Source organism: Zootoca vivipara, chromosome 8, assembly GCF_963506605.1.
Source record: "Zootoca vivipara chromosome 8, rZooViv1.1, whole genome shotgun sequence".
NCBI classification, from domain to species: domain Eukaryota; kingdom Metazoa; phylum Chordata; class Lepidosauria; order Squamata; family Lacertidae; genus Zootoca; species Zootoca vivipara.
The window spans coordinates 77267704-77295318 of record NC_083283.1 but is presented as its reverse complement, the minus strand read 5'-3'; the positions used below and the strand labels follow the sequence as shown (position 1 = coordinate 77295318).

General features: G+C 38.6%; 1 protein-coding gene across 6 annotated transcripts in view; it reads right to left on the bottom strand.

Moving 5' to 3' along the window:
- The window catches only part of CTNND2 (catenin delta 2), a 236816-nt gene that overhangs the window by 176783 nt on the left and 32418 nt on the right, over nucleotides 1-27615 (bottom strand). For 3 of the 6 annotated variants that reach the window (XM_060278053.1, XM_060278051.1, XM_060278050.1), the window contains one exon: nucleotides 8306-8624. The exons of 1 other annotated variant lie outside the window; for it this stretch is intronic. In XM_060278053.1, the coding sequence (XP_060134036.1) occupies nucleotides 8306-8624 (319 nt within the window). The remainder of the gene's footprint in view (nucleotides 1-8305; nucleotides 8625-27615) is intronic. 2 more of the 6 variants (XM_060278049.1, XM_060278052.1) reach the window with 1 other exon arrangement.

The window sequence follows — 27615 nt, the reverse complement described above, 5'->3', positions numbered from 1 at the left end:
GTATACACTAGTAAGGAAAATGAATTGCTACACATCTTGTCCCCTTACTTAATTTCCCTTTTGAGTGAAAGAGAATTTACACCAAGGCCTTCCCAATTTAAAAAACAGAAAAAGTCCAGGAGACTTTTTAACCTCATCTATTTGATTCCATCAACACAGTTAAAGAACAAGAGTCCATTACTCAATTTGTCAACACTTACCCAACCTCAATTAAAGGGCTGACCCTACGAATTACCCCCCAGATGGAATTTTAAAAATGGCTGCAAAGACAATGCCAACAGCTTTATGTTTCTGTATTCCATAGTCTGATTGTTCACCACTACTACAATTTGCTCAGAAACAGACGCATATATGCTTTTGAAATGTTTCTAACTACGAGGTTTACCCTTTCCCCAGTGTGTCGGCCATACTCAGTCCCCTAAACCTCCCATCAAATGACCTACAAAAGCTACCATCTGGCTAGTTAAGGAACAGCAGCATCTGAGTTTTACACACCTACAAATTTATCCACTCAGTGTGCCGAGTGAATGGGAGTATTAATTTAACCTTGTTTTTTTTTTTAGAAGTCTGAAATCCCTTTCTAGTAAATTTGCAGGTTGAATATATAATGAAAAGCCAAAACGGTAAAAGGTCTTAAAGTGGTTACTACCAGGTTAGTAACACGAAAATAAACAAGGCCCTTAGTGCATCAAGGAATTCTATTTTATTTAGTTTAAACAAGAAAACATATTCATTTTTCCTCCAATGTTTTTACTGTGAGAAACTGTTGTTATTAACCAACAGAGAGATGTCAAATGGATATATGAAGACTGGGTATCAAACTCTCATCACTCCCACAGTCTTTATTACTGGTTTTCTTCATCTATAAATGTGACCAACAAATTGTTTGAAATATCCTGTGAGGACAAAATTTAAACACACACACACAGACACTTAAAAGCACTTTGAAAGTTAAAACATTATGAATTGCATTGTACTATTCAGTGGACTTTTGTACTCTTGGTTTATCAATATGAAAACTTTCTAGCTAAGTCAAGTGTATGTTCTCTATTTACAAGAGATGCTGGAGGACCCTGAATGCTGTTTGTGCCAGCTGGTACGGAGAGGGAAATGGGTGGTTTGTCTTGCATTTTCCTCAGCTCTCAAAGGGGAAGAATAGGTGCTTTTATTACAACAAATTCAGGAGGCAAAGCAGGAACCCAGCATATGAAGAGTAAGCTTACTTAGTACTGGCTCGGATCTTTAGAGTCTAGAAGTTCAGATGACTTTGAAGCAGACAATATCTCCAAGTGCCAAACTAATGATGAATGAACAGACAAATGTAAATAAATGGGTTTGGGATTTTGTGTGTGTGTGATGTGTATCTCCTGCAATCAATGTCTCAGAAGTAGTTAACCACCTATACAAACTATCTATAACACCATTTTCAAGGCAAATCTTGTCACAACAAGCCTTGCACATCTGGAACTATACTTGATAATCAGATAACGCTAATATTCTTTACTTGAGACTTTTGTTATTTTAACCCATGTGCACCTATACTCATTCTACACGCACGCCTATTTATAGTTTTAGTTTTCATTTTAAAATTTTCATCTGCCATTAACCATTCTCTCAGCTTTATATACATCATAAAATGAATTTAAAAGACTTTGCAAAAAAGAAAAAAATCAGCAGTACAGTTAGCCAGGCAGCTACCAGTAGTTAGAGTGCTATTTTCTCCTAATGCAAATATACAGAAACAGATAAAAATAGCTGAAGCTGCAAAGTCTGTTATCTACGCTATAGATTTGAAACAGCTTAACAGGCATTCCCTCTCTCCAGGAAAAAAACTATTAATTGGATGATTTGGCATCTAACTTTAAGTGTTAATGGACAAGTGGCAAACCAGAAAGAGGATGGAGGTAAGCAATTTATTTGGGAACAGTGTAGCTTGGGAAAACTTTGATGTAGACCAGTACCTTTTACAGCACAGTCCAAAAATATGGATCTGCCAGCAATGCTGTAGTGATATTAATGTAATGCTGTCATGATTTCATGTTCTGTGATGCTGCAATTAAGCAAGTCAATACACTCCAGTCTAAACACACATGTGCTGATGCAATCTCAGTGCCTTAAGATTAGACATTAACTCACTGGTAATATGAAGAAAAGGCCACACAACTACAGTGGCCCTGTAATGGGCTGATAGTTGCATGAGAAGAGGTCCTCTCATGCAACAGGACCTTCCCAACCCTCCTCCCCAGAGCAGCCTCCAGTGCCCTCCAGCTTGTGCAAGCACTCCACCCAATTTTCACTGATTCCATCATTCCCTGAATATCATTTGTCCCAATCTCTGCACTCAGGCCTGCACAGGCAGCCTACTAAGGCTGGGCGATATATCATTCAAAACGGGTTTGAAGTCCATCTTGTGATTTCGGTGTCATAATTTTTGACTTGGCAATATATTTGCGATGTGTGTGTGTGTGTGTGTGTGTGTGCGCGTGCGTGCGTGCGTGCACTATGCAAAAATCACAACGCGTGAAAAAGTGAAGCCATCCAATGCCTCTACATAGCACCATTCTTATTTCAGATACAGTGGGACCTCGACTTACGAGCTCCTCAATATCCGATGATTTCGACTTACGAGTGGAAAAAGTGGCCGCGCGCTTACGATTTTTCCGACATCCGAACGGAAAACCCGTTCGTGGCTAGATGCGGTTTTCTCGACTTATGAGTTTTTAGATGCAGTTTCCTCGACTTACTAATTTTTCCATTTCCAATGCATTCCTATGGGAAACTGCTTTTCCTATGGGAAACTCGACTTACGAAGTTTTCAACCTACGAGTGTGCATTCGGAACGGATTAAATTTGTAAGTCGAGGTCCCACTGTATTGTGATATATCAGTATATTGCGATGCTTAGCTGGTGGTATATCATGATGCTGAAAAACAGATATTGCCCAGCCCTAGGGCCTACATGAGTAGAGAAGAAGTTAACTTCTCCAACAGGAGGAAGGTCACATGGGAGAGGTGCCCTGCTTGTTCCTTTAATTGATTCTTTAACATGTAAGGTGAACACCTACCCACAATGTTACTTTTTGATTTGTGTTCCTGGCTTCTTAAATATTTATCTTTCTAGCATATTATTTTCTAAATTACTTTCAGGAAAGTTATTATATTGGGAGTTCTGGTTTTCCTATACTGTATTGGCTTTGCAAATACAACACTGATTAAGATTAAAACATCATATGTTGGCTACTGCACAAGCCGAATTAAGACTATAGAGTATAGCAGGCAATGCACATTCTCTTCTACAGAAGATGGAGAAATGTTTCCTAATTTGCACATTAGGCATTTCCTGCGTATTTATTGTGATTTTCATTGGTGAAGCAGTTCACCTTGGAGCTCTCTCTTCAACTTTACTTTCCTGGCATCCCAACTTGTGACATATTTTGAATGCTATCATGAATTCTGCATCTTGTTAATATTTAAAATTACGATTTCACTATAAAAGAATGACATGGTTGTTGCTAGTAATGAGTCCACCTATGAACGTTTACAAGTTTAAAACTCTCTAGAACTCATTGTTAGCACCTTTGTAAATTATTATCTTTGTCATTGGGTGATACATTTTATATGCAACTATTTGATGCTACTGTTTCATTATATCCCTTATCAACATATTATTGGCCCATGTGATCTTTCCTTATGCCAGAGAACAAGGGAACTGCATGGCTGAATCTGAATCCAAGTGCTAGGAAATAAAAAGGGAGGTACTAAGAAAGCCAGCGTGGTGTAGTGGTTAAGAGCGGTGGACTCGTAATCTGGTGAACCGGGTTCGCTTCCCCGCTCCTCCACATGCAGCTGCTGGGTGACCTTGGGCTAGTCACACTTCTCTGAAGTCTCTCAGCCTCACTCACCTCACAGAGTGTTTGTTGTGGGGGAGGAAGGGAAAAGAGATTGTTAGCCGCTTTGAGACTCCTTAAGGGGAGTGACAGTCCCAAGTCCAAACTCCTCCTCCTCCTCCTCTTCTTCTTTTAAGTAAGACACACAGCACAATTCTACACATGCTTACAAAAAACCAAAACGTTCTACTGTGTTCAATGGGCCTAAACTGTTTAAGAAGCCATTTTTTCCTACTTGCTTCTTACTTCTTAACCAGTTACAGATCTATACTAGTACCTATCCTCTAATTTCATGACTGCTAAGCTTACTTGGGAGTCTTTGAGGTGTTTTTTCAAATGCTTTTTGAAAGTCTACGTAGATAATACCAACTGAATCACGCCTATCCATATGCTTGTCAGTATTCTTAAATTACTCTTTTTTAAAAAAATTATTCATCACTATTAAACCAATACAATTCATCAATACTACAATCATCTACAGGTTTCCCCCTTCCCCTTCCTCCCCTCCCCCTCCCCAGACTTCCCTCAGCTCCCTTATCTGATTTATTTTTTCATATTGTTTCTACATGTTATAAAATTGTACATATCCCTTCCCTAATTATTCCCATTGTTCTAATTGATAGTTGTGCATGTTTATTCAAATCCTGCCAACGAATGTAAATCATTCTGTTGTTTCTTCAAATAATTTATAAATAATTCCCATTCTTCCTTGAATTCCCGATTGTCTATTTCACGTAATTTATAAGTTAATTTTGCAAGTTCTGCATAATTCATCAATTTTTCTTGCCATTGTTCTTTCTATTCTTGAATAACTCTAATATGTTAGTGAGACAGGGCTTTTACCCCCGAAGAAGCCACGCTGGCTCTGCTTCAGCGAGTCTTGTTCTTTTATATACATTTTTATCTTTAACAACATATTCCACCCATTTCCCCATAAAATATATTAAGATGGTTGACCTGTAATTTCCAAGCTCCCTTTAAAAACAACAAGTGGTTTAATACTGGCCACTTCCCATTCTTCAGGTGCACAAGCTGATCTTACGGGCAAGTTACAAACTTTTGTAAGAAGACGAGAAGTTTTAGGTTAAAAACTCTCAGGCAGGTGCTACTTAAGACATGGTGTTTTGTCTGTTTACCTACAAAGCTTATAACTTCATTTTCTCTCAATGCTTTTGCCTAAGTTCCTCAGATTCCCTTCCCATGAAAGTTAGTTTAGAAACAGGGGTTTGTCCTATATCTTCCACTGTGAAGACAGAGCCAAATAATTCACTCACCCTTTTTGTGATCTCCTTGCCCTCCTTTAGCACATCTTTGACTCCCTTGTCATTCAATGGTTCAACCACCTCCCTAGCTGTTCTCCTGCTACTAATGGATTTGAATTCTTTCTTGTGGTATGTTTTTATATTTTTAGCAATGTCTGCTACTCTTCATGTGAGTATGATCTAGCCAAAAGACACACATAGCAGAATTGAAGGATATACATAGGGAGAGAACTGGTCAAGTTGTCAGGAAATTCTACTGTTGTTTTCACAGCTTATATATTTAGATTGGTTTGTTTTCCCTCCCAGCCTTCCTTCATAATTATGCCACCAAATAAGTGTTTTGGCTAGGATACACAACTGCTGCTTCAATGCAATGGGGCAAAACAGGATATTACATGTTGTTGAGCTGTTGCCCTGGCACAAACGGTAGGAATACGGTGCCAAATTCCTTCTAGCATTCAGTGACTGGATAAGTACTGATAGGTGCCTGTAAAGCTGCGCAGTCTCTACAGCATTAAGAACAAGTGACAGCATAAGAAATATCTACCCGGAGGGGAAAAAGAAAGATGCAGCAAATAGCTGTTAATTGCAAAAATGCTATTTTAAGGTTGGTGCAGCCTTGTTCTGCCAAATCTGTCAGTCTCTGAAGGACATGATGGGCAAGAGAAGAAAAGTAGCAGGGACCCAAAAGCCACAAGAGGAAAACCACCTCCTCCCACAACAACCTGATTCACCATTATTTATGTCTACCTGAATCCTCCTAGCATACTGTTTTAAAATTAAGCAAGTAGGAGACATGCTACAGTTTATGTTCTAGTTGATCTCATAATGATCTCCCATATTATTTCCCTATAAACCAAAAAGAACATGAAAGAGATATATTTTAAGGGCTCCCCAGGAACATCTCAGTTTATCTTAAAAAGCAAAGCCTTTCACTCCATACAGTCATACCTCAGTTTAAGTACGCCTCGGTTTGAGTATTTTCAGTTTAAGTACTCCACGGACCTGTCTGGAATGGATTAATCTACTTTCCATTACTTTCAATGAGAAAGTTCGCTTCAGGTTAAGTACGCTTCAGGTTAAGTACAGACTTCCGGAACCAACTGTGTTTGTAAACCGAGGTACCAATGTATTTTAATCTCACGTCACTTTCATGGCAATAAAGGTGTTAATTTCTGCTTATCATGATGAATTCCATATTTCCTATGAAAAATAATGAAGTGATGGATAATATACACTGCTTTTCTTTTTAGATAGCAGCAATACAAACGTAAGCATTAATGGTCCACAAATAATATAAGATATTTATCTCCTTTCCCCTTAGAGACATAACAAAACAAAACAAAACACAGCAAGGACTGAATTTTATACATGAAGTGTTGGTCACACAAATACTTCACAACATAAAAACTAAAAGTGATCATGTAAGGGCTTCACGTCAACAAATAAACCAGTCTTTAAAATAACAGACGAGACAAGAACTATCTGAATCAATGCCAAACCTCTCTTAGCTCTTAATGTAGGTAAAACTTTGCCATAGCACAAAATAGAACAAGGATCTTTCAAAGTGATATTACAACTATGTGTTAGCAACAACCTTTTTTCAAAAGGTCATGGGTATCTGCGCAAGTGTTCAAATTAAGTTTCATAAACTTTAGCACACTGTATTATTACTTACAAGTAGTAGTTCTTTATGGAAAGACTTTTATACGCAACATTAAAAAGTTACAAGGAAAGGAAGATCTATGCAAAAATTAAGAGAAATATGCAAAATATCAAGAAACACTGTAAAATAAAACAAGGAAAATAGTACAGAGACACTGACCCTTTTTATATAACAATGCCCTTAGTCTAGACGATGTGCGACAGAAATAGGAAAGTGCATTATAACTTGACTGTTCTTTCTATCTATTGCAGCCAATATTATTCTCTCTCTAGTGTCCAAAATATTTTCATTTTTCACTTTTAATTCATATACCACCTTTCTATATTAGTATACACAAGGCAGTTTACAATTTTCTTACAACACAGGCAAGCTGTTAATTGCCAAGAAGATTTCTCCTGCATGCAAAGATGCATGTTAAACAATACTGAGCCCATAGCTGTGTTCAGGCGTTCACATGGACATGAAGACAGGGCAGGGGCATACATGAAAACTCCACCTCAAACTCGGAGGTTTCTAAGTCTGCTCAATTGAATGTGCTTTTAAAAAAATTACCTTCAGACCTTTGCACTAACCATGCAAAATTCAGAAGAGAAACACGGGGTGTTGGGGACTGGATTGCATGTGCACCCTTATTCCACCTACAGTTTAATTCTTCCCATGTTCAACTGAATGCCTAAACACGGCTAATAATTATGCGTCTGAACGGTTAAACACTGATCCATTCACAAACCGAACATGAGAGCCATTAAGAGCAAGCAACTTTTTCAGATTCCAAGTAGAAACACAAACTACTAGCCTACTGAATTTGCCATCAAAGTTTAAAACTTTGAATTTTTTTTAAAATAGTGAATGACCTTTTTTTTTTACCCCTGCATGTTTACCCAGCTTTTGAAGACTTGTTCTGCATATGTAAAAACCAGGAAAGTCACACCACCTGCCAATGGAAGTAAATCAGTCACATTCTTTTTGAATAAGGGTCTTTTGCATATACTTCAGTAATCCCAGCTCAAACATTTACACACTGAATCACTGAATGTCCCTATGACAATAGAAACATTCTCACTCTACTCCAACTGAACTGGAAGTTTTTGGTTGTTGTTGTTGTTTTTTTTTACAAAACTATTAATCTTTACAGACACCCAAACAGTAATTCTCTTTGTTAATGGGTAATCATTAAAATAATCCAAAAATAGTAATGCAACCTCCTTTAATTATTAGGTCAAATGCATGCAATGTGTTTGTAAAAAAGTATTTCCACAGAAGATTTCACAGAGGAGCACCAAAACACTTTTCTGATTTTTGTTGTTAAAGAGGCAACTCTGTTGCGAAAGTGCTAACCAAACAGCAGTCAAAGCAAGAACCTCAAGCGACCGGTTGGTTTATCTGATTAAATAAAACAACACGACACACTTGTAAAATATGAAACTGGTTGCCACTGCAAACCTCTTTATGACTTCATACAGCTGTAGATAGAAGTAAGGTTTTACCCACCTGGGATCTTTCTGAATGCTATCAATTGAAGGTGACCTAGCCAAGGTTCCCTCAGGTGGGATGGCTGGTCCAGATTTGCTGTATGGTGATTCAACAGAAGGACAATACTGCAGCTGTCGGTAGGGGTCTGCGTAATTGGAGGCTGGGCCGGCTGCATAGCTGGCCCTCTGGAAGGTCGCTGTTGCATTCTGTGAGCCGTGTTGACTGCCTGTGCGCTGTAAGGGTACGGAGTCGACACCAGGGGAAGATGGGGCTACGACAGGAAAGTAGGGACAAAGTAAAAAATTGAGGACCTGTTCACAGAAATGGTTAACCAGGTCTAGGCAGAGGAAAAAAATACACACATATAAACAGGGGTTTGAAAAGAACGAGAAAAAAAGAACATTGTCATTCCTGAAATCATCATGAAATACAACTCAAATGAAAAGCTTTAAATGAAGCCATCACATTTATTAGCCTGAAGATTAACTGCTTCATAGCATATTCAAGAATACTAGCCACAGGTAAGTACGTACACAAACAAAACCCCTAGGCATCACAGTGCTACTTTATCAGCTGCCAAACTTGGAACACTTTAAAAAAGGCAAAACTGCTACCTAGGAACTGTAGGATCACCTGCCACCTTCTTCTTCGCACTAAGATTATACAGGAATAATGAAGACAATGCATAAAAATTGCATTAACAATGTTTTTCCATATCAAACCTTCAAATGTCCCAACACCGTATTCAGATTATCTGCCTGCATTAGAAGTGAAATGTAACCTATTGGTGGTTATTAATAGCCACAATGTAATCAAGGAGCTGCTTATTTTTCAAATTAGTGAAATAACACTCGGTCTTTTATTACATTCATTTTCCAAGTAAAGATGTTTGAGGCAAGATCTAAATTTATTCTAAATACGGGCCAAATCCTAGGAGTTTCTTTTCTGTCTAAGAGGGGCCAGCTTTTTGTCACTACAGTACAATTGTGTCTTATGCGCCATTAACTAGTGCGATTTCAACCTTGCATGGTTGAAAGCTGGCAAGCTGAAACTGCAGATTAAATGAGCGCAGGGAGGAGAGCATAGAAGCTATTTTTGCACTTGGTGCAATCTCTCCTCCTTGCTTACTGGGCAAGTCCTCTCAGAGTGCAGACTCCGGGATGCTCTCCCAAGATCTTGCGGGAACTTGGATTGTCCCATAAGATCTCATAAGAGTACTTCAAAGCCTGCACACTGACCTGCTTGGTGTTTTTGCATATATGTGCCATGCCTGTAAACTCCATGCAAAATGCAATCGTACTTTATAGAGTAACAACATTTGTGATTAAAAAAAGGTCATCGCTGAAAGAAAAAAGCCCAGTTATATTGGTTCTCGGTGGGTTTGATATGGTGGTCTTAAAATAACAGGCTAGCTAGCAGACATTCTGAACTGTTTAAATCTTCTTAAACTTTTTAAAAACTGTAATTAACCAAGACCAAAATTCTGTGCATTCTGACTTCAAAAGAAATCTCATTCAATGCATGAGGTTTATTTCAAAGTAAATGTTCACAGGGTTGTAATTCTTGCCATTCACCCTGCCATTGACCTACCACTGCACAACAAGCTCTCCGGGAGGCCAAACCACAAGTACAACAAAGGGGAGGGGAGGGGAAAGAGTGAAGTCTGATCAAATATCTTTGATGTTTCCCAGTCGTTTCCTCCCTTCTGTTCTGTTCATATTAACCTTACAAACAGACTGAACCTTTGGCGAAGGACCTAGGATTAGGAACCCAAGTCCCTGACAAATGCAAACTGTAATGAAATGAGGCCCTTGGTTTGGAGGGATGAAGGAAGGCTGATTAAACCTTTCCCTGCCAAACACCTCTTCCTTAAACTCACCTCCTTCAGCAACTTTTCTTCCAACAGAGAAGTGTTGCTGGCAGTAGAGAGGAAAAACAGCTGGGGAGCAAGCGTAGAAGGGAGATGCAGCAAGCAAGGAAAGTTAAGCTTCTTTACTTCTGCCCTCCTCACCAATTATTTTTAAATATTCAGCAGCGATTCAGGTCCACTGAGCTAGCTTTGCCCTTAATGAATAGTCATCCCAAATTAGGAAATCAAGGTAACATCAATGGGTTTTTTTCTTCTTCTTTCCAGGTTACAGAGAAAATAATACGACTTTATGACCTTCAAACTGGCACAGCTTCCATTTTATTAGGACAAATATTTCATAATTACAAGGCAAGTAAAATGGGAAAGCAAAAGTATACGTATTGCCTTGTTACTGTCAGCATCAACAGAACACTGGGGGTGACATTTCTCATTGTTCAACTCTTTTATAACGGTGTTTGCCATTTCTCTTGAAAATATGCTTTTAGGAGATGCATATCAATCCAATCAAATGAGAACTGCTATTTCATTAAAGAGCTGGAATGGACTGAGAGAGGTTTATACCAAGCACTAAAATAATTTGCAAGTACACTTCATGTCATTTTTTTCCTGAATATCCCATGTGACTTTTAGAAATACCATATACCAATTAGGATTCAAGCACATTTTAAACATCTTCACCTTGAAATTAAGAACGGCATTTCAATCTATTCTAGTTTGGATTTGATAGTCCTTTTCTTCATGAAATTTTCATTTGGGTGTATATGGAACAGCAAGCTGAACTACAGAATGTAGTTGTTAATTATGACAATGGTTATGATGGTGCAGCACCGAAAATTTGTTGGTTAGTAGACATTCAAAAAGAATGCAATGATGTAAAGTAGTATTAGCCCACATGGGTGATATCAGGTATTTAATCTTAACGAACATCATACACACTAACAGCAGCCTTGTGTATCTCCCCTCCCCTTTCAACAGTTCTACGTTTTGGTTTCAGTATTTCAGTTGTTTTCACATTTACTGTAAGCTGTAAGAACTTTATGTTTCAGGCAATATACAAATATCATTAATTTAAAAAATAAGTTAAATAATAACTGGCGATCCATGACCATCATTAAAGCAGCAAAGTTGGACCACCCACCCACAGAGATTTTTGCACTAGGGTAGTCTACAGGTACACTGAAAGCTATGTGTTTGCAAACACACACACACACACACACACACACACACACACACACACACGGTTTGACAACTGTGAATCACAGCTGAACATCAGCTGGGGAGAAGAGATAAATGGGGGGGGGGAATGGAGAAAGGGATTGCACTGGTCAAAACCCTAGTAACCAACAGTATTGGGGAGAGGCAACTCGGGTTGTGGGGTGCCTGCTATGAAGCTAAAAGAGCCTGGGGGAGAGGGGTTGGATAGCAGGGGAAGACTGATTATCCCTTCTTTGTGGAGGTAACAGTTGTGGCACGGCTCAACTCCCTGGGCAGGGGGGAAGACAGACCCTGCCTCCGGGATACCCCACCTGAACTTTGAATGCAAATTAGCCAATGAGGGCCCCTCTGAGGGGCAGGGTTTCAGCAGCAGACCAGAAGGAGCAAGACTCTGGTCTGCCTCTGGGATAGTTAAAACTGGTTGTGCAGGGCGCCAGCAGTGCAGCCAATGGGAGATCAGCTCTGCCTGCACACCCTTCTTGAGCTCAGGGGGCACTGTATCTTGAAAACCTTGCTGCAGGGATAATTGGTCGCCAAGAAGGAATTTGGCTGCAAACAAATTGAGCTCGTTAATACCCCCTAGGACTCTTTCATCTGCAGAGGGTGCATAGCTCGTAAAAGCTTAAAGTTAAGAGTCTCATGCTCTAAAGACTGAGCTATTGTGCCATTATGAATGGTCTCTGTGCCTACTTTGCCAACATTTAAGCATTAATTAAATTCGAAGACTATCCTTTGCTATTTTGACACAATTGTTCATTGGATAAAATTTCTAGCCCACCCTTCATAGTTACTGATCTCGGGATGGGTTACAATAACCTAAACCTCAAAACAGCAATGCTCATCAAATTCTTTTTTTTTCAGAACAAACAGGAACAGATTTTAAGGATACCATAATTTAAACAGCAATTATTCAACCATCGCTAAAACTATCTTTGACACCACAGAGGCTGGCTCCTTCCTATATGTGGCTGACTAAATCAACATTCAACAGATGTTTCAGAGAACAATTATGTTTCACGTTAGCACTGAAAATGTACAAGTGCCAGCCATACCTCAGAGGTACAGAATTTCCTTCTACACCCATGTGTATGTACACCTGTCAACTTCAAACTTCTTGCAAAGTTAATTCTAATCTACAGAAGCTTATGCTACAAAAAAAATCTGTTAAGTCTTTAAGGCGCTAAAAGATTCTTCATTGTTTCTTCTAATCACATTAGCAAACTACATTCAACAGCCTATGGGACAAAATTTGTACCATTACGCAAACTGTCAAGTAGCTTTTATAGGAGAAGCAATAATATTTTGGCACCTGGATTCATTGGAAAATATAGTAAATGTAGAAATTAGTCAACAGGTTTAAAGCTCTAAGTACATCTATCACGGAGCGGGGAGATCTCCACTAATGCATTAATACGCAACAAAACTGGGATCTGATGTGACAGACACAATCTAATGAGAGTAACAAACTTTATTTCTTAATGTTTTAAAATTTGGCAAAGGGATGTGAAATCCGTTGTGTAGCAGCAGCCATAAGTATAAAGTGGGTGGAAACACTGTTCTGGCAGGAGTCTTGTGCTCTTCTCCTTGTGGCAACAAGACTACAGCTGTGTTCACACTCGTGTTTACTCACTGCATTTCCAGTGCTGGGCTTTTAATCTGTGTGTTGACACTGCATTATCCAAAATGTGCATGGATTCTGTAATTTGTTATAAGATGCAATTGTTTGATGCGCTGTTTCACATGGCTGTGGAATCCTTAAGCCATTCTTAATGTGGAACTAGCCAAGGGGTGAACACCTTTGCTTAGGGTAAAGACACCCACACCCTAAATGCCCCAAGAAAGGAAGCTGAATTCACTTGCATGATTATCTTTGTAGGCTAGCTAGGTGGATAAAAGATGCATGTCGTCTTTTTAAGACACACACTAGGATGCTCACAAAATCGAGTTTTATTTAAATGCGCTAATACAACAAAAGCTGCAGAACAGACTAAAGCACCTACACAATATGCCAGTAATTAATTTGTACAATGAGTTTCTTCCACATCATTCTAGCACGTCACATCTCATTCGAAAGAACCCTTAACAAAAAGGTATGTCCATCATAAACGATGCATCAACACCTAAATCACCTCTCCTCCCACTCCTGCTGCCTCCGGTTTATATACTTTGCATTGGAATATTCCATTCTATGTCTTAAAAATAAACCCAATTTGAAATAACCAATGGCCAACTAAGGGCACAATACAATTCAAGCAGCTTTACTATTTCCTGTTCCTTCCCCCCACCCCCTCTCTTCCTTTTGACATGTCATTTTGTCCTTGTCTTGAAAGAGCTACTCCCATGTTCCTCAACATCTCAGCTGTGGATTTTTCCAGTTTCTAAAACCTGCAACAAGCAGAGACACGCTGCCTGTCATTTTATCCCCTCCAAGGTTTCAATTACAATGCAATACCTTATCTTTCCTTTTATTTGCTTTAAAGCTATTCTTTGTCATCTTATCCCACCAAAGAAGAGGAACAAGGAAGATGGAGGACGGACCTAACTTGGCTTTTATCTTTCACAGAAACAGGAGACACGTCTGACAATCTGAGGCCTCATTTTCACGGGGTTACTGTGCTATTACCTATTTATCTGATTGTTATATTCATCAAGCATTTCAAAATTTAATCAAACATCTGTCAATTTCACCGAAAAAATGGTGTTTAAAAGGTATCTGACTAAAACTGGGGCAGCAATCCACATTCAATTAATCAGTTAACAGATTTAGGCTGCAATCCTAAACATGCTTTTCTGAGAGTAAGTTCCAATGAACTCAGTTGGGCTCCCTTCCAAGTAGACAAGAAGCCAAGTAGACAAGAAGCCAGGGTCAGATACCCAACCCTGGGTCAGCTAAAGATACAGGGGTGCAACTCCATCATCATGGCTCAGCTCTGAGAAATGTGTGTTATGGGAGCATGCTGTGGGAGGGGATTGGACTGGGTAGGGGTCACTTACACTGGATCCTACCGTAGCTCTGTTTAGCTTGTTCATATGTCCTGGCAAACTGGCAGAATTAAAGCCAATTAAAAGAGTGATGCAAGTCAAACTCAATTTTAAAGGCTTGCTTTTCCCCTACTAGGCTGAAGCTGACTCAGTCAACAGTAGGCCCACTGCTGAATGGAGTTTGGCTTAACTTAAACAGGCACAAATTATGCCGACTTTACCCATTCTTAGGACTGCTCCCTGAGGATGCAATCCTAATGCCACTTCCCTGGGAGTAAGCCAAATGAATCCAATGGGATTTACTTCTGAGTAGACACTGTTAAAGACTGCAGTCTTACAAAACCTATGGGTGGGAGTAATAGTGTTAGAAAAGGCACTCCCTGCTTCTCTCCTCAATAAAACCCTGTTGGAAGTCATACAATTTGTTGTGGTTTTTGGCATCTGTCTGTCTTGAGACACAATGGAGTGCGCCTCCGGGGGTGAAGTCAAACCGCTATGTCAGCAGCACTGAAGTGACCTCCCCAAGGATTAATAATCTACAATTAATAATCTAATATTCCATTAGATAAAAACGGCCCCAGCTAAAATATATACATCTTGGGCTCAATAATTTACTCCCAACATACCAATTCAGAATGTGTTATTTATAGCCCACTTTTCAAAGTAAAAACTTTGACAAGTATTAAAACATACTTCACAAAGGAGACCAACAACAATCCGTGTCCATATAATCAAAGAGAAAGTATCTAGCTAATTATCAGAAGAGCAGGGTTGATTATTGTCTGAACCAAAAAACAACAACAACGGCATTTGCCCCTGGTCAGCAACTGGTTTTGTCAGAGGACAGCTTTGCAACAGACTGAGGATCAGAGGGACAATTGTCCAATTACACACACACAACACAACACACCCTACCTCCGTAATCAGACTTCTGTCATATTGACACAGGTGATACTAATCCACACACCTCTGCTTCTGGGGAGGAAAATGGAACTACCTGCATGCAGATTTGGCAGCCCTGACTACCAGTGTCCATCAATTTATTAAAGCCAGGTCTAAAGTTCAAAGTGATTGAAAGGCAGAGTAACACATGAAAACAAGGAGACTAGGCATATAAATACCCTCTTCTGTGGATGTTCTAAGCTCAGAGGTATAGGACAACACAAGAGGCCACAATACTAAGAACTGGTGCCTGAGATTGCTTTCCCTCCTCTTCCCTCTCCACCCCCCTTTCCTTTTGTAGTACAGTGGTACCTCTACTTATGAATGTTTCTACTTACGAATGGAGCTCCGTCCGCAATCGTGGGTGCTGTTTAGATAGGATTTTTTCTACTTACGAATTTTTTCTCCCAGTGCATTCCTATGGAATTCGACTTACAATTTTTTTCTACTTACAAATGTGCGTTTGGAACGCATTAAATTCGTAAGTAGAGGTACCACTGTATGTCTTTTAGACTAAGACCGCGGGCAAAAACTGTTTTGTTTGAATGGGTCGTATATTAGCTGTTCTTGGGACTCTCTTTTGGCTGAAGTGCGGGGTGAAAATGCTTGCTTTAACTAATTAAATAAATGCTATTGTGTAGTGGTTTTTAGCTTCAGACACTTAATTTTACACCCTACCTCAAGCATAGTGATATATTGGTTGCTGCAAGAACCTGTATGAATGTGCCCCTGTGGATGCTCATTTTAAAAAACAGGCCGACATGGAACAACTCATCCAGAGAACATGCTGACACTGATAATAATAAAAAAATGTTACCCCAAACTTGCTCATGGCTAAGGATGAGCAAATATACTAATGTTGCCTTTTCTCAGGTTGCTCATTATACATCTGTGATCAGTAGTGATGCTCCTTGAGAGAAAAACAATGTTGCACTTTCTCAGCTTGATAGCTTCTTGTGGTGCTTTCACTGATGTGACTTTTTGTTTGATGATCTGCCATGTTCCCAGGAAGCAGCCTTTCTCTGATCATGCTCTGGACCTTTAGGGTGCCTATTTAGCTTTAACATATAAGAGACATTTGAAAGTGGCATTTTCCTGCATCTCCATCTCTTACTTTTCTCAAGTTTGGTTCAGACTTTTGCTCGTGGATCGATACTGCTAGAATGAGTCTTGATAGATAATTGTTCCAAAATTTGATACCCTGATGGTGTGGTTGCAGTCGTTTCTCAGCTTGCAGAGTCAAAGACGCTGCTTTTCCAGAATTCATACGGTTGAGAACTATGTTTATGTACGCTTAAACAACAACAAAAAATTATGTACTTCAGAATTAAATATCCACAAGGAATTTCAAGTATTTCATAGCAAGCAGCAAACAAAAACAAATACTTGAAAATGAAGACCAGCATTTTAGAAACACAATCCTTGTCAGATCAAGTCATAGGGAGAGATGCATAAACAGGTCCAATGACTGACATTTTCTGTTCCTAAGTGATGCTTTCCTTTTAAGTGTCTAAACTGAATTTCATTTCAAAATATCTTCTTTTTTATTTCCTCAAAATTTTGAGTTTTCAGAACTCTTCATATCTACAATTTTCTCTTCAACAAAAATCCTGTGTAACTTATATCATCCACAACGTTTTGTTTTTTAAAGAAGGAATGTTGTTGTTGTTGTTGCTGCTGCTGCTAACAATTATTCTTAGTTTCTTCCAGTTCTAAAAGTCTGTAGAAATTGCATAGTCTGTCAACACAGAGCTCATTGGAACATGTAGAAAAAAGAAATCCTGAATACTTAAGTGTGCTCAAACACCATAATAAGGCAACTGATAAAATGGGTGAATCAGCTTTATTATGGGTAGATTACACCCATATTCTCTGGGACTTGAGAAAAACTTACAGGATTCTAGAGGCTCTTGTGTTCCTGAGCACAGAAGGAAATCTCAGTTTTTGTATGAAATCAATACTATAAAACTGGCAGTATTTATTTGAAAGTACTTATGCCACCTGTTTTAGAGGATATCCCCCACAAGGTGGTGTACAACGAGATTAGATACACTTCAGTACATTTTCTGAAGCATTAAAAACCAATGTAGGGAAGCCCAGAGTCTCAGAAAACAATGGCAAAACACTGTTAAGGAATGGCAGAATGGAACAGAGTGGCTTTTAAGACATGCTTAAAGGCCTGCACTGTAGGGGCCATGCACAGTTGTACAGGGAGTTCAAAACTCCATAACCATAACTGAAAAGAGACCCTCTCTCTCTCATGCTCGCCTCCTTACAGGTGGGAAGGAAAGGAGGGCCCACTAGGCATGGTCATATGGGTGAAAATGATCCTTCAGATAACCTGGCTTTTCTGCATTCAAAAAGATGACACCAAATTTGTTGGCTAAGGGATTTTTTAAAGCAAAACAAAAAGAGAGAGTCTGGAGTCTACCATTACGGTTTCAGCTGTCTCCCTGAGGACTGCACCTCTCACCTCTCAGTTAAAGGAACTCTCAACAATTCTTTAACTTCCCAGCTACACTCAACAAAACCATTAGCTAGGCCAACAACAAACTAGAAGTATGCATGTGTACAGCTCTAATTAGGGCAGGAAAGGCAGGAAAACAAACTTTAAATGCCTTCTGTCCAGCAAAGTCAATATATGAAACCCGGGAATAGAGTCACCACCTTCAAGGAGACAAAAAATTGGCTTCCCCTTTGGGCACACTTTTCCTCTGTGCAGACCAGGTGACTGCTATGAGAGGCACTGACAGAAAGGACTGCAAGCTGCTCTTTTTCAAGGAATCTATTTGAAACAAGATTGTGAGTGTAAAATTCTGCTGAGCTCAACCACAAAATTAAGCAATTTCATTCATAATAATGCAACGTTACTATTTGCTGCTTAGTTTTAGTGAAGGCAATCTAAGCACAAAGGCACCACTAGAGAGGTACTGATAAAAAAAGAAAGAAAAAGAAAACCAGTGGCAACTTCTAAATTCCTAATTGCAATACAACACTTTGCTTATAATAGTGGATTTTTAAAAATGGCTGCAGTAGGGTGTTGTGGCAGGTTCCCTCAACCCTGAGATAATCTTGGTCACTGAACTCAGACAAGATAACCAACCTGGGGCTTACAAAAGAGGAGGGAAGTCAGCAAAGAGCCAGGAAAACCAAATGCCCTGGGAGGCTCAGGAACCATGGAGAACAAGAAGAGACATACAACTCCAGAAACAAATGATTAAACAGCCTCCTCAGCAGCCTTTTCCTGCTTCCTTTGATAAGGGCTTTTGCAAAGGAAGGGCCAATAAGAACAGGTTGTGCATAACTGATGTCAGCAAAGCACAATCAAGGGCTAATTTTTGATACAGCATCATTCACAGCACAAGCCACATACAGGACACAGCTATCTTGACTAGAAGTGTGTATAGAACAGGTCCTTCACTTCTCTCTCTCTCTCTCTCTCTCTCTCTCTCTCTCTCTCTCTCTCTCTCTAACTTTTCCTGCTGCCTTTAGTGGACATAAGTGATCTGTGTTTGTGGATATGCTTAAAGCATTTGCTCAGGTAGTTTTAACAAAAACAAGTATACGTTGCATTCGTTGGCTCATTGGCAGGAGTGAAGTCAGGACTGCTGCTTCATTTGGTATTAACAGTGTCTGCAGCGCAGAATTGAAAATGTCTGCAGCGCAGAATTGAAAATGTGGGCGGCAAATTTCCCATAAAGGGATTTCATTCGATAGCAGGGGTACATCTTGCATCTGTACCACAGCCTACAACCCCCCCCCCACTTCCAAAAATTACAGCAATAAATTGAAAAACGAATGCAACATTGGCCAATTTCAGGCAAACAGTTCCCCCCTTTATTTTATCCTTTCTTTTTAATGTTTCTGCATAAAGGACACCACCCAATGCAGATCTACAGATTATAAACCGAGTTTCAATCAGTCCAGTTTAGACCTGCAAACACAAGGCCATCCTTACTTCTCTCGTTAACTACTTACTCACTTATAATTGTAGCATATCTGCTCGTCATGGGTATAAGCACAACTCCTTTCCAAGTCTTGTTCTTTTTTTTATACTCTGTTGGCAGTCATTATTACCAGCACCTTAGTGCTTCTTTCCTGACCCTCTTGTTTATATCAAATTAAGCAGCTAGTTCCTTCATATTTGGTTGATGCTGACATTTCTAGATGCACAGAGAATGCAAAATTAAATTACCCCCCAAAAGAGAGCAGGCAATCTCCACAATTCAAAATGTGACTATAAAAAGACTTAAAGCAAAATCAAACCAGTCTTCTGGCAATGCAAATGGTCTTTTTTAATTATTTGAGGAAATTCTAGCTCCTTCTCTGTACAAGATCAACAATGCAAATAAAACATCCCATAAATATGAATAACACTGCAGTAATGTCTACTGTTTGTTCTCGATGTGTCTGTTTGAAGGGTATTTTGGTTCTGAGCATGCTGGGTGCGGGTTCCTTCATAAATTAATTGCCAGTACTGAAGCGAAAGGAAAGTCCGATGCTGTAAAGAAAAATATTGCATAGGAACCTGGAATGTAAGAACCATGAGTGGAGGTAAGCTGGATGTGGTCAAAAATGAGATGACAAGAATAAATATCGACATCCTGGGCATCAGTGAACTAAAATGGAAGGGAATGGGCGAATTCAGTTCGGATGACTATCATATCTACTACTGTGGGCAAGAATCCCGTAGTAGAAATGGAGTGGCCCTCATAGTCAACAAAAGAGTGGCAAAAGCTGTAATGGGATGCAATCTCAAAAATGACAGAATGATCTCGATACGAATCCAAGGCAGACCTTTTAACATCACAGTAATCCAAGTTTATGCACCAACTACCGGTGCTGAAGAAAGTGAAATTGACCAATTCTATGAAGACCTACAACACCTTCTAGAAATGACACCAAAGAAGGATGTTCTTCTCATTACAGGGGATTGGAATGCTAAAGTAGGGAATCAAGAGATAAAAGGAACAACTGGCAAGTTTGGCCTTGGAGTTCAAAATGAAGCAGGGCAAAGGCTAATAGAGTTCTGTCAAGAGAACAAGCTGGTCATCACAAACACTCTCTTCCAACAACACAAGAGACGACTCTACACATGGATATCACCAAATGGGCAGCATCGAAATCAGATTGATTATATTCTCTTTTTTTTTTTTTTTTTTTTTTGAATTTCATTTATTTATTAAGCATCAATCTTTGTACAACTCAACATAAACAATAAACAAATATTCTGTAAATCAATGAACATAAAAAATAATCCGTAATATCCACAAATAATAATCATAACAATAAAAAAAAACAAAAAAACAAACAAACATACAAACAAAAACAAAAAAAAACAAAATATACAGAGTTTCACCATTTACCAATCACCAGTTACCAATCACCCCCCAGCTCCTACCCACCCCCATAAGCTTCCCTCCTTTATTTACCCGACTTCTTTTTTCACTTTGGTTTCAATTTCTAATTATAGTCCATCACTTATATATTTTCTCTGCATGCATTCTTCCTTTCCTGTATTCCTCTATCACTCTTATCTTATATCTCCACTCTTTATTTTTATAACCCTTCATATCTTTTTATTCTAAACATGTGAACATACCCTCTTTTAAAAAATATTTTTTTATATATTCATCATAACTTTCCCATTCGCTTCTTAACTTTTGTTTCGGTTGATTTCTCAAGGCTACTGTTAGCTTGGCCATTAATAAGTACTCACTAAGCTTGTTTATCCACTCTTCTTTCGTTGGTATTTTGGATGTCTTCCAATATGTAGCTATTAGAACCCTGGCTGCTGTGCACGCATACAAGAACACTGTCTTATTCTTTGGGGGGATCTCTTCGCTTAATAAACCTAATAGGTAAATCTCTGGTTTTTTCTTTATCGATTTTTTCATCATTTTCTTTAATTCTTCATGAATCATTAACCAAAACTTTTTTATTACTTGACACGTCCACCACATATGTATAAATGTGCCAGGTTCCTGATTACATCTCCAACATAAATTATTTTTCAATTTATATATTTTGGCCATCTTTACAGGTGTTAAGTACCACCTAAAATACATTTTGATAAAATTTTCTTTTATATTATAAGAAGCCGTAAACCTTATGTCCTGCTTCCATAATTTCTCCCATTGATCGATTTGTATTGTCCGACCGAGATCCTGGGACCATTTGATCATAGATTCTGTCGTCTCTTCTTGAAATAAGTCCCACCCCAGTAATAGATTATATGTTCTGGATAGCAAATTGCTTTTATTTTCAATGAATTCTCTTTCAAATAATGAATCTTCTTTTGCAAAACCTATCTTTTTGTCTGCTCTAAATATATTGACCAACTGTATATATTGCCAATTACTGATACCATAACATTTTAACTCTTCATATGACTTTAATTTATACCCCTCATGGTGCTCTTCTATTAATTGTTTGTATATAGGCCATTTTGTATCAGTGGTTAATTTTTTGCGTGCATAAGCCTCTATGGGAGAAATCCATAGCGGCGTTTTCAAATCAATATACCTCTTATATTTGACCCAAACCTTATATAATGCCCCTCTTAATATATGGTTGGTAAATTCTTTATTTATTTTAGCTTTTCCGTAATTCAGGTATGCATGCCAACCATAGCTAGAGTTAAAGCTCTCAAGATCCAAAATTTTTGTATTTTCTAATTTCATCCAATCCCGCATCCATATTAAGCATTCTGCCTCATAATATAATCGTAAATTTGGTAGTGAGAGCCCCCCCTTTTCCTTCTTTTGTGTCAATAATCCAAATTTTATACGAGGTTTTTTGCCCTGCCATATAAATTTAGTTATGTCTTTCCTCCAGGTATCGAAGCAATCCTCTTTTATTATCACCGGTATAGTTTGGAATAGATAAAGCATTTTTGGTAATATATTCATTTTGATAACTGAGACCCTTCCCCACAATGATAAATGCAATTTGTTCCACCTATCCAAATCTCTTTTAACTTCTTTCCAAACTCTCTCATAATTATTTTTGAATAAATTTATGTTCTTCATAGTGATATCTATTCCCAAATATTTGGCTTTATTCACAACTTTTAACCCCACCTCCTCTTCTAATTTCTTTTGGTCTTTTTCCTGTACATTTTTTATTAATAATTTGGTTTTTTCTTTATTTAATTTGAATCCGGATACTTCCCCAAACTTTCTAATTATTTCCAATGCTTTGCTAATGCTCTTCTCTGGATCCTCTGTTGTTATTAGGATATCATCCGCGAAGGCTCTCACCTTGAAAATTTCCTTTCCTAGTGTGATTCCAGTAATTTCCTCCTCAGCCCTTATCTGATTCAGCAGTACTTCCAGTGATAAAATAAACAATATCGGTGAAAGGGGACACCCCTGTCTAGTTCCTTTTTCCACTACAAACCAATCTGTTTTATCTCCATTTATAATTATATTTGCAATTTGCTTTTGATATATTGCTTTAACTCCCCTACAATAATCTTCGCCTAGCCTTGCCATTTCCAAAACCTTATAGAGAAAGGATCTTGATAGGCTGTCAAACGCTTTTTCCGCGTCCACTAGTACAAAGCCGGCTCTTTTACTGGGTCTAAGTTCCAAATATTCTATTAAATCAATAACTACTCTCATGTTAGTTTTTATATATCTTCCCGGTAGGAACCCTGACTGATCTGTATTTATTACATCTTTCATAACCCTTTTTAATCTATCAGCCAGGATTCCCGCAAAGATCTTGTAGTCATTGTTTAACAGAGAGATCGGTCTGTAGTTATTTACCAATTCTCCATCCGTTCCTGGTTTGTGTATTAGTGTAATAGTAGCTTCTTGCCAGGATTCTGGAATTGAGCCTTCTTTCATGATTTTATTCAGCAGGATTTTCAATGGCAATACTAGCGAATCCTCAACTTTTTTATAATGTATCGCAGCTAGCCCATCTGGGCCAGGTGCCTTTCCTATTTTCATCTTTGCAATTGCCTGGTGTACCTCCATCAGCGATATTGGTTCATTTAAATACTTCATATTTTCCTGATTAACCATGGGGATTTCCTTCCCTTGTAAATAGTTCGTTACCTCTTGTTCTGTCTCTTGGCCTTTGCTATATAATCCTTTAAAGAATTTTAAAAAACCCTCTTTAATTTTCTCCTCTGTATCTAGTACCTGCCCTCCATATACGATTTTATTCATATATCTTTCTTTCTGTTTTTTCTTTATTTGCCAGGCGAGCAATTTTCCAGGCCTGTTCCCGCTTTCAAATGTTTTTTGCTTCATCCACTTTAATTTATTCTCCAGCTCCTCCGACAAAAGTGTGGATAATTGAGACTGCAATAATTTGGCTTTGTTTTTTAATTCCTTATCTCTTGGGTTCTTATTTAATAGCCCCTCATTCAATTCTATCTCTTTCTGTATCTGTTTTAACTTAAGCTCCTTCGTTCTTTTTTGTATTATACTCTGTTGAATATAGAAGCCCCTTATGTATGCTTTCCCCGCATCCCAGACCGTTCTTATATCTATATCTTGTGTCATATTTATATCAAAATATTCCTTCATTCTTTTTTGTGCCTCTTTTACTATTTTTTCATCATTTAATAACCACTCATTCATCCTCCAACTTTTATTCCTTCTACTACTCCCTTTTAACTCCAGCTTCATCGGTTTATGGTCTGTGATGGATTTTGGCATTATTTCAACTTTAGAAATTTTTGTCATTAAAACTTTTGAAGCCCATATGGCATCAATTCTGCTGCAAGATTTGTTAGCCTCCGAATAAAATGTATACTGTCGCACTTTATCATTTTTCGCCCTCCATGCATCCTCCAAACCGTGGTCGTCCACCAGTTGGAAGAAGGTCCCTGGTAATCTTCCTGATTTTAATCTTGATTTAGCATTGTTTTGGGATCTATCCCATTCTACTGATGTCACCCCATTCCAATCCCCCATTAATATCATATCATCATCATTATAATCATTTAACATCTTATGCAATTTCTCAAAGAAGGGTCCTTGATTCCCATTTGGGGCATATATTCCTACTAAAAGTAATTTCTTATTTTCTTTAATTACTTGTACCCCCAGTATCCTTCCCTCTTGATCTTTAAATTTATATTCAGCTTTTAATTTGGGATTTATATACATGACAACTCCCCTTTTTTTTACCTTATCTGAATTTATATATTCTTCTCCCAATCTTTTGTTAATCAAGATCCTTTTATGTTTTTGTGCGATATGTGTCTCTTGCAGACAGATCACGTCCCATTTCCCCTTTTTTAATATATGTTCTATTTTGTTTCTCTTTTTCTTATCATTTAGGCCATTTACGTTCCAGGATGTTATCCTAAGCTCCATTTGTTATATTCACTACAGTCGAAGAAATTTAATCACTTTATTTGAATACCTTACAGAATCACCAACAGAAATTCTAAACCAAAAGAAAGCAAAGTCACTTATAAAATGGTTCTTCGTTATTGTGTTCGTTTTACGTTGTCACCCCCAATCTCTCTGCCTCCTCCTCTCCTACTCCTTCCTCTTCCTCTCTTTCCGAATCCCCCTCTTCCCCCAGTTCCTTTCTATATGTTCTTCTAACCTTCTCCATCACATCTACTGATCTGATAACCTTCCTTGTGTCTTTAATGGTGAAGGACAGACCTTCCGGGACTAGCCATTTGAATCTAATCCCTTTCAGTTTCAGCGCGTCTGTTAGAACCTTATATTTTTCCCTCTTTTTCAAAATGCGCTTTGGAATTTCTTTATATATGATTACATTATTGCCATCTATTCTCAATCTCCGTTTTTGCAATATCTTATCCTTTAACAATCTGGAATTCAGATACACCAGACAATCTCCTGGACCTCTGTATTGTTTTTTCCCCTCCGGTCTCACTCTAAATATTTTATCCACATCCATTATCAACTCTTCTTCTCTTACTCCCAGCCATTCCGCTAATTCTTTTATCAATTTACTCATAATATCCTCTCCCTGCACCTCCGGAACGCCCCTAAATCTCAAAATTAACTCCCTCTGATACATTTCCAAAATCGCAATTTGGTCCAGGATATCTTCCTGGGCCTGCTTCAGTTGACTCATTCCCACATTAGTGGTATCTTGGTATTTCTTTAAATCTCTGTTCTCTTGCTGGATTTTCTTTGTAATATCTTTCATCATCTCCTCTTGTTTCATCACTTTTGTATTTACTTCCGCCACTGATTTTTCAGTCTCCATGTTTTTGATTGTTAAATCCTTTATCTGTCCTGATAAGTCCGTAATTATTTTCGAATTTTGTTCTATCAATTTGGAATTCTGTTCTATTTTGAGTCCCATATTGTCCAGCTTATCATTCAATGTTTTGTTCATATTTATTATCAATTCTCTAATATCTGCATTATGGTCCATTTCCGGAGCAGATTGTCTTCTCGGCAGAGCCGCTGGGATCGTCATTTGAGATTGTCCTTTTTTAGTTGATGTCATGGTTCTTCCTCTATATACACAATGTACAAAGTTAATCAATTGCAGTCCCCACCCTATATTGATCAATTAAATGCACCTTATCCTTCCCCCCTTTTTGAAAGTATCAAAATCCCCCCCACCGCTCAAACCAACAATATCCCCCTTAAATCAAACCACAAATTTCATAATTGATCCAAGCTAATTAATCTAAATGATCCAATCTGATTAATCTAATTGATCCAATCCAATTGATCCAATCAATTCAATTTAACCTTCCAAACTTTTAGTTTCTAAAAAAATATATAATAATTTTCCCTTTTATCGAATTAAAATTAATTATACACCTTTACTTATACACCTTGATTCCTGGGAGTTTAGGGGTAATTACACTCTTAGTTCATCCTTTCCATTCCACTATATGTAAAAGAAAAAAGAGAGATACATTCAATACATTAGATTCACTACTTTCAGTTCATTTAATAACTCATTCAATTCCCTTGTCCCTCCACTGGGTGTCGCTATGAGAGCGTTTCTCCAAGTTTCTGTGAGATTCCTATGGTTTCTTTCCAGGTCTGCAATATGTATAGACTCTATCGTTCCTCTGTGCAAGAAGAAGGCGGAAGTGAACTCAGCGTTTTTTAACTCTCTTTCGTCGCCATTAATCCTTTATTTATTTATTTTCTCGGCGATCTCCTGCGCTCTCCCTCGTATTCCTGATTTCTCCCCTCATCGATCCCGTCCTCTTTCTCCTCCTCTCGCTTTTCTATTTAGCTCTTGTTTTGATTTTATTTCGAGAGCCTCCTCTCTCTTTCTCTCTCCCCCCGCCTTCCCCGCTCTTGTTTACTGCTTTTTGCTATGGTGCGCGTGTATTTCAACATATATTTCAGCCTCCCTTGCGATCTCACAGTTCCTTTGCTTTGTATATATTTAACTATTAGTTTCTCTGCCTGGGTTTTAAAAAGCAGTTCTTACAACACAGTTCTCTTTAAGCGCTGGGGGTTTAAATCCCCTCCTTCGCTTAATACTCTCCCCAGGCAGTCGCTTACTTTATCCTCCCGGTTTTGGACTTCTGCTCACAGCGTTATAAAGAGTGTGTATTTACCGATATGAAGATCTTTCCTGCATTCCAGCCCATCGAGTAAACACGGAGCTCCGGTATGTTTTAAATCTTTTTTCAGCCGCCGTTTTCTCTTACTTCTCTTACTTCAAACTTATCTCTGGCCCCATTTGTTCTCTTATAATGTATTTCCGCTTCTTAAATGAGTCCCTTGTTCGTGTTTATTGGTAGTTGTAGCCTTATTTGGGGGCCAGCTAAGCGCGGCTTTAGAAACGGAGAGTTCGGCACCACTCACCAGATCGTCGCGGCGTCACTTGGCTGAGGCGGCCCTTCTTACATGCGCTGGGGGGGGTCTTCTTCTCCCTTCCACTTTTCAGTGCCGGGAATTCAAGAACCCCTCGTTTTGCGCTGCTCTGGTCACCACTGGTCTGAACTATCCTCTCAGACCTTTTTTGGGGGGCAGAAATTCGCCGAAACTGCCCCCCCAGTCCCCAGCCAGGAGCGGAGAAAGTTTCCCTGATCTGCCTCGTGAGAGTGCCTCGCCGGAAGTCCGATTGATTGATTATATTCTCTGCAGCCAAAGATGGAGAAGCTCTATACAGTCAGCAAAAACAAGACCTGGAGCTGACTGTAACTCAGACCATCAGCTTCTTATAGCAAAATTCCAGCTTAAACTGAAGAAAGTAGGAAAAACCACTGGGCCAGTAAGATACAATCTGAATCAAATCCCTTATGAATACACAGTGGAAGTGAGGAACAGGTTTAAGGATTTAGATTTGGTGGACAGAGTGCCTGAAGAACTATGGATGGAGGCTCGTAACATTA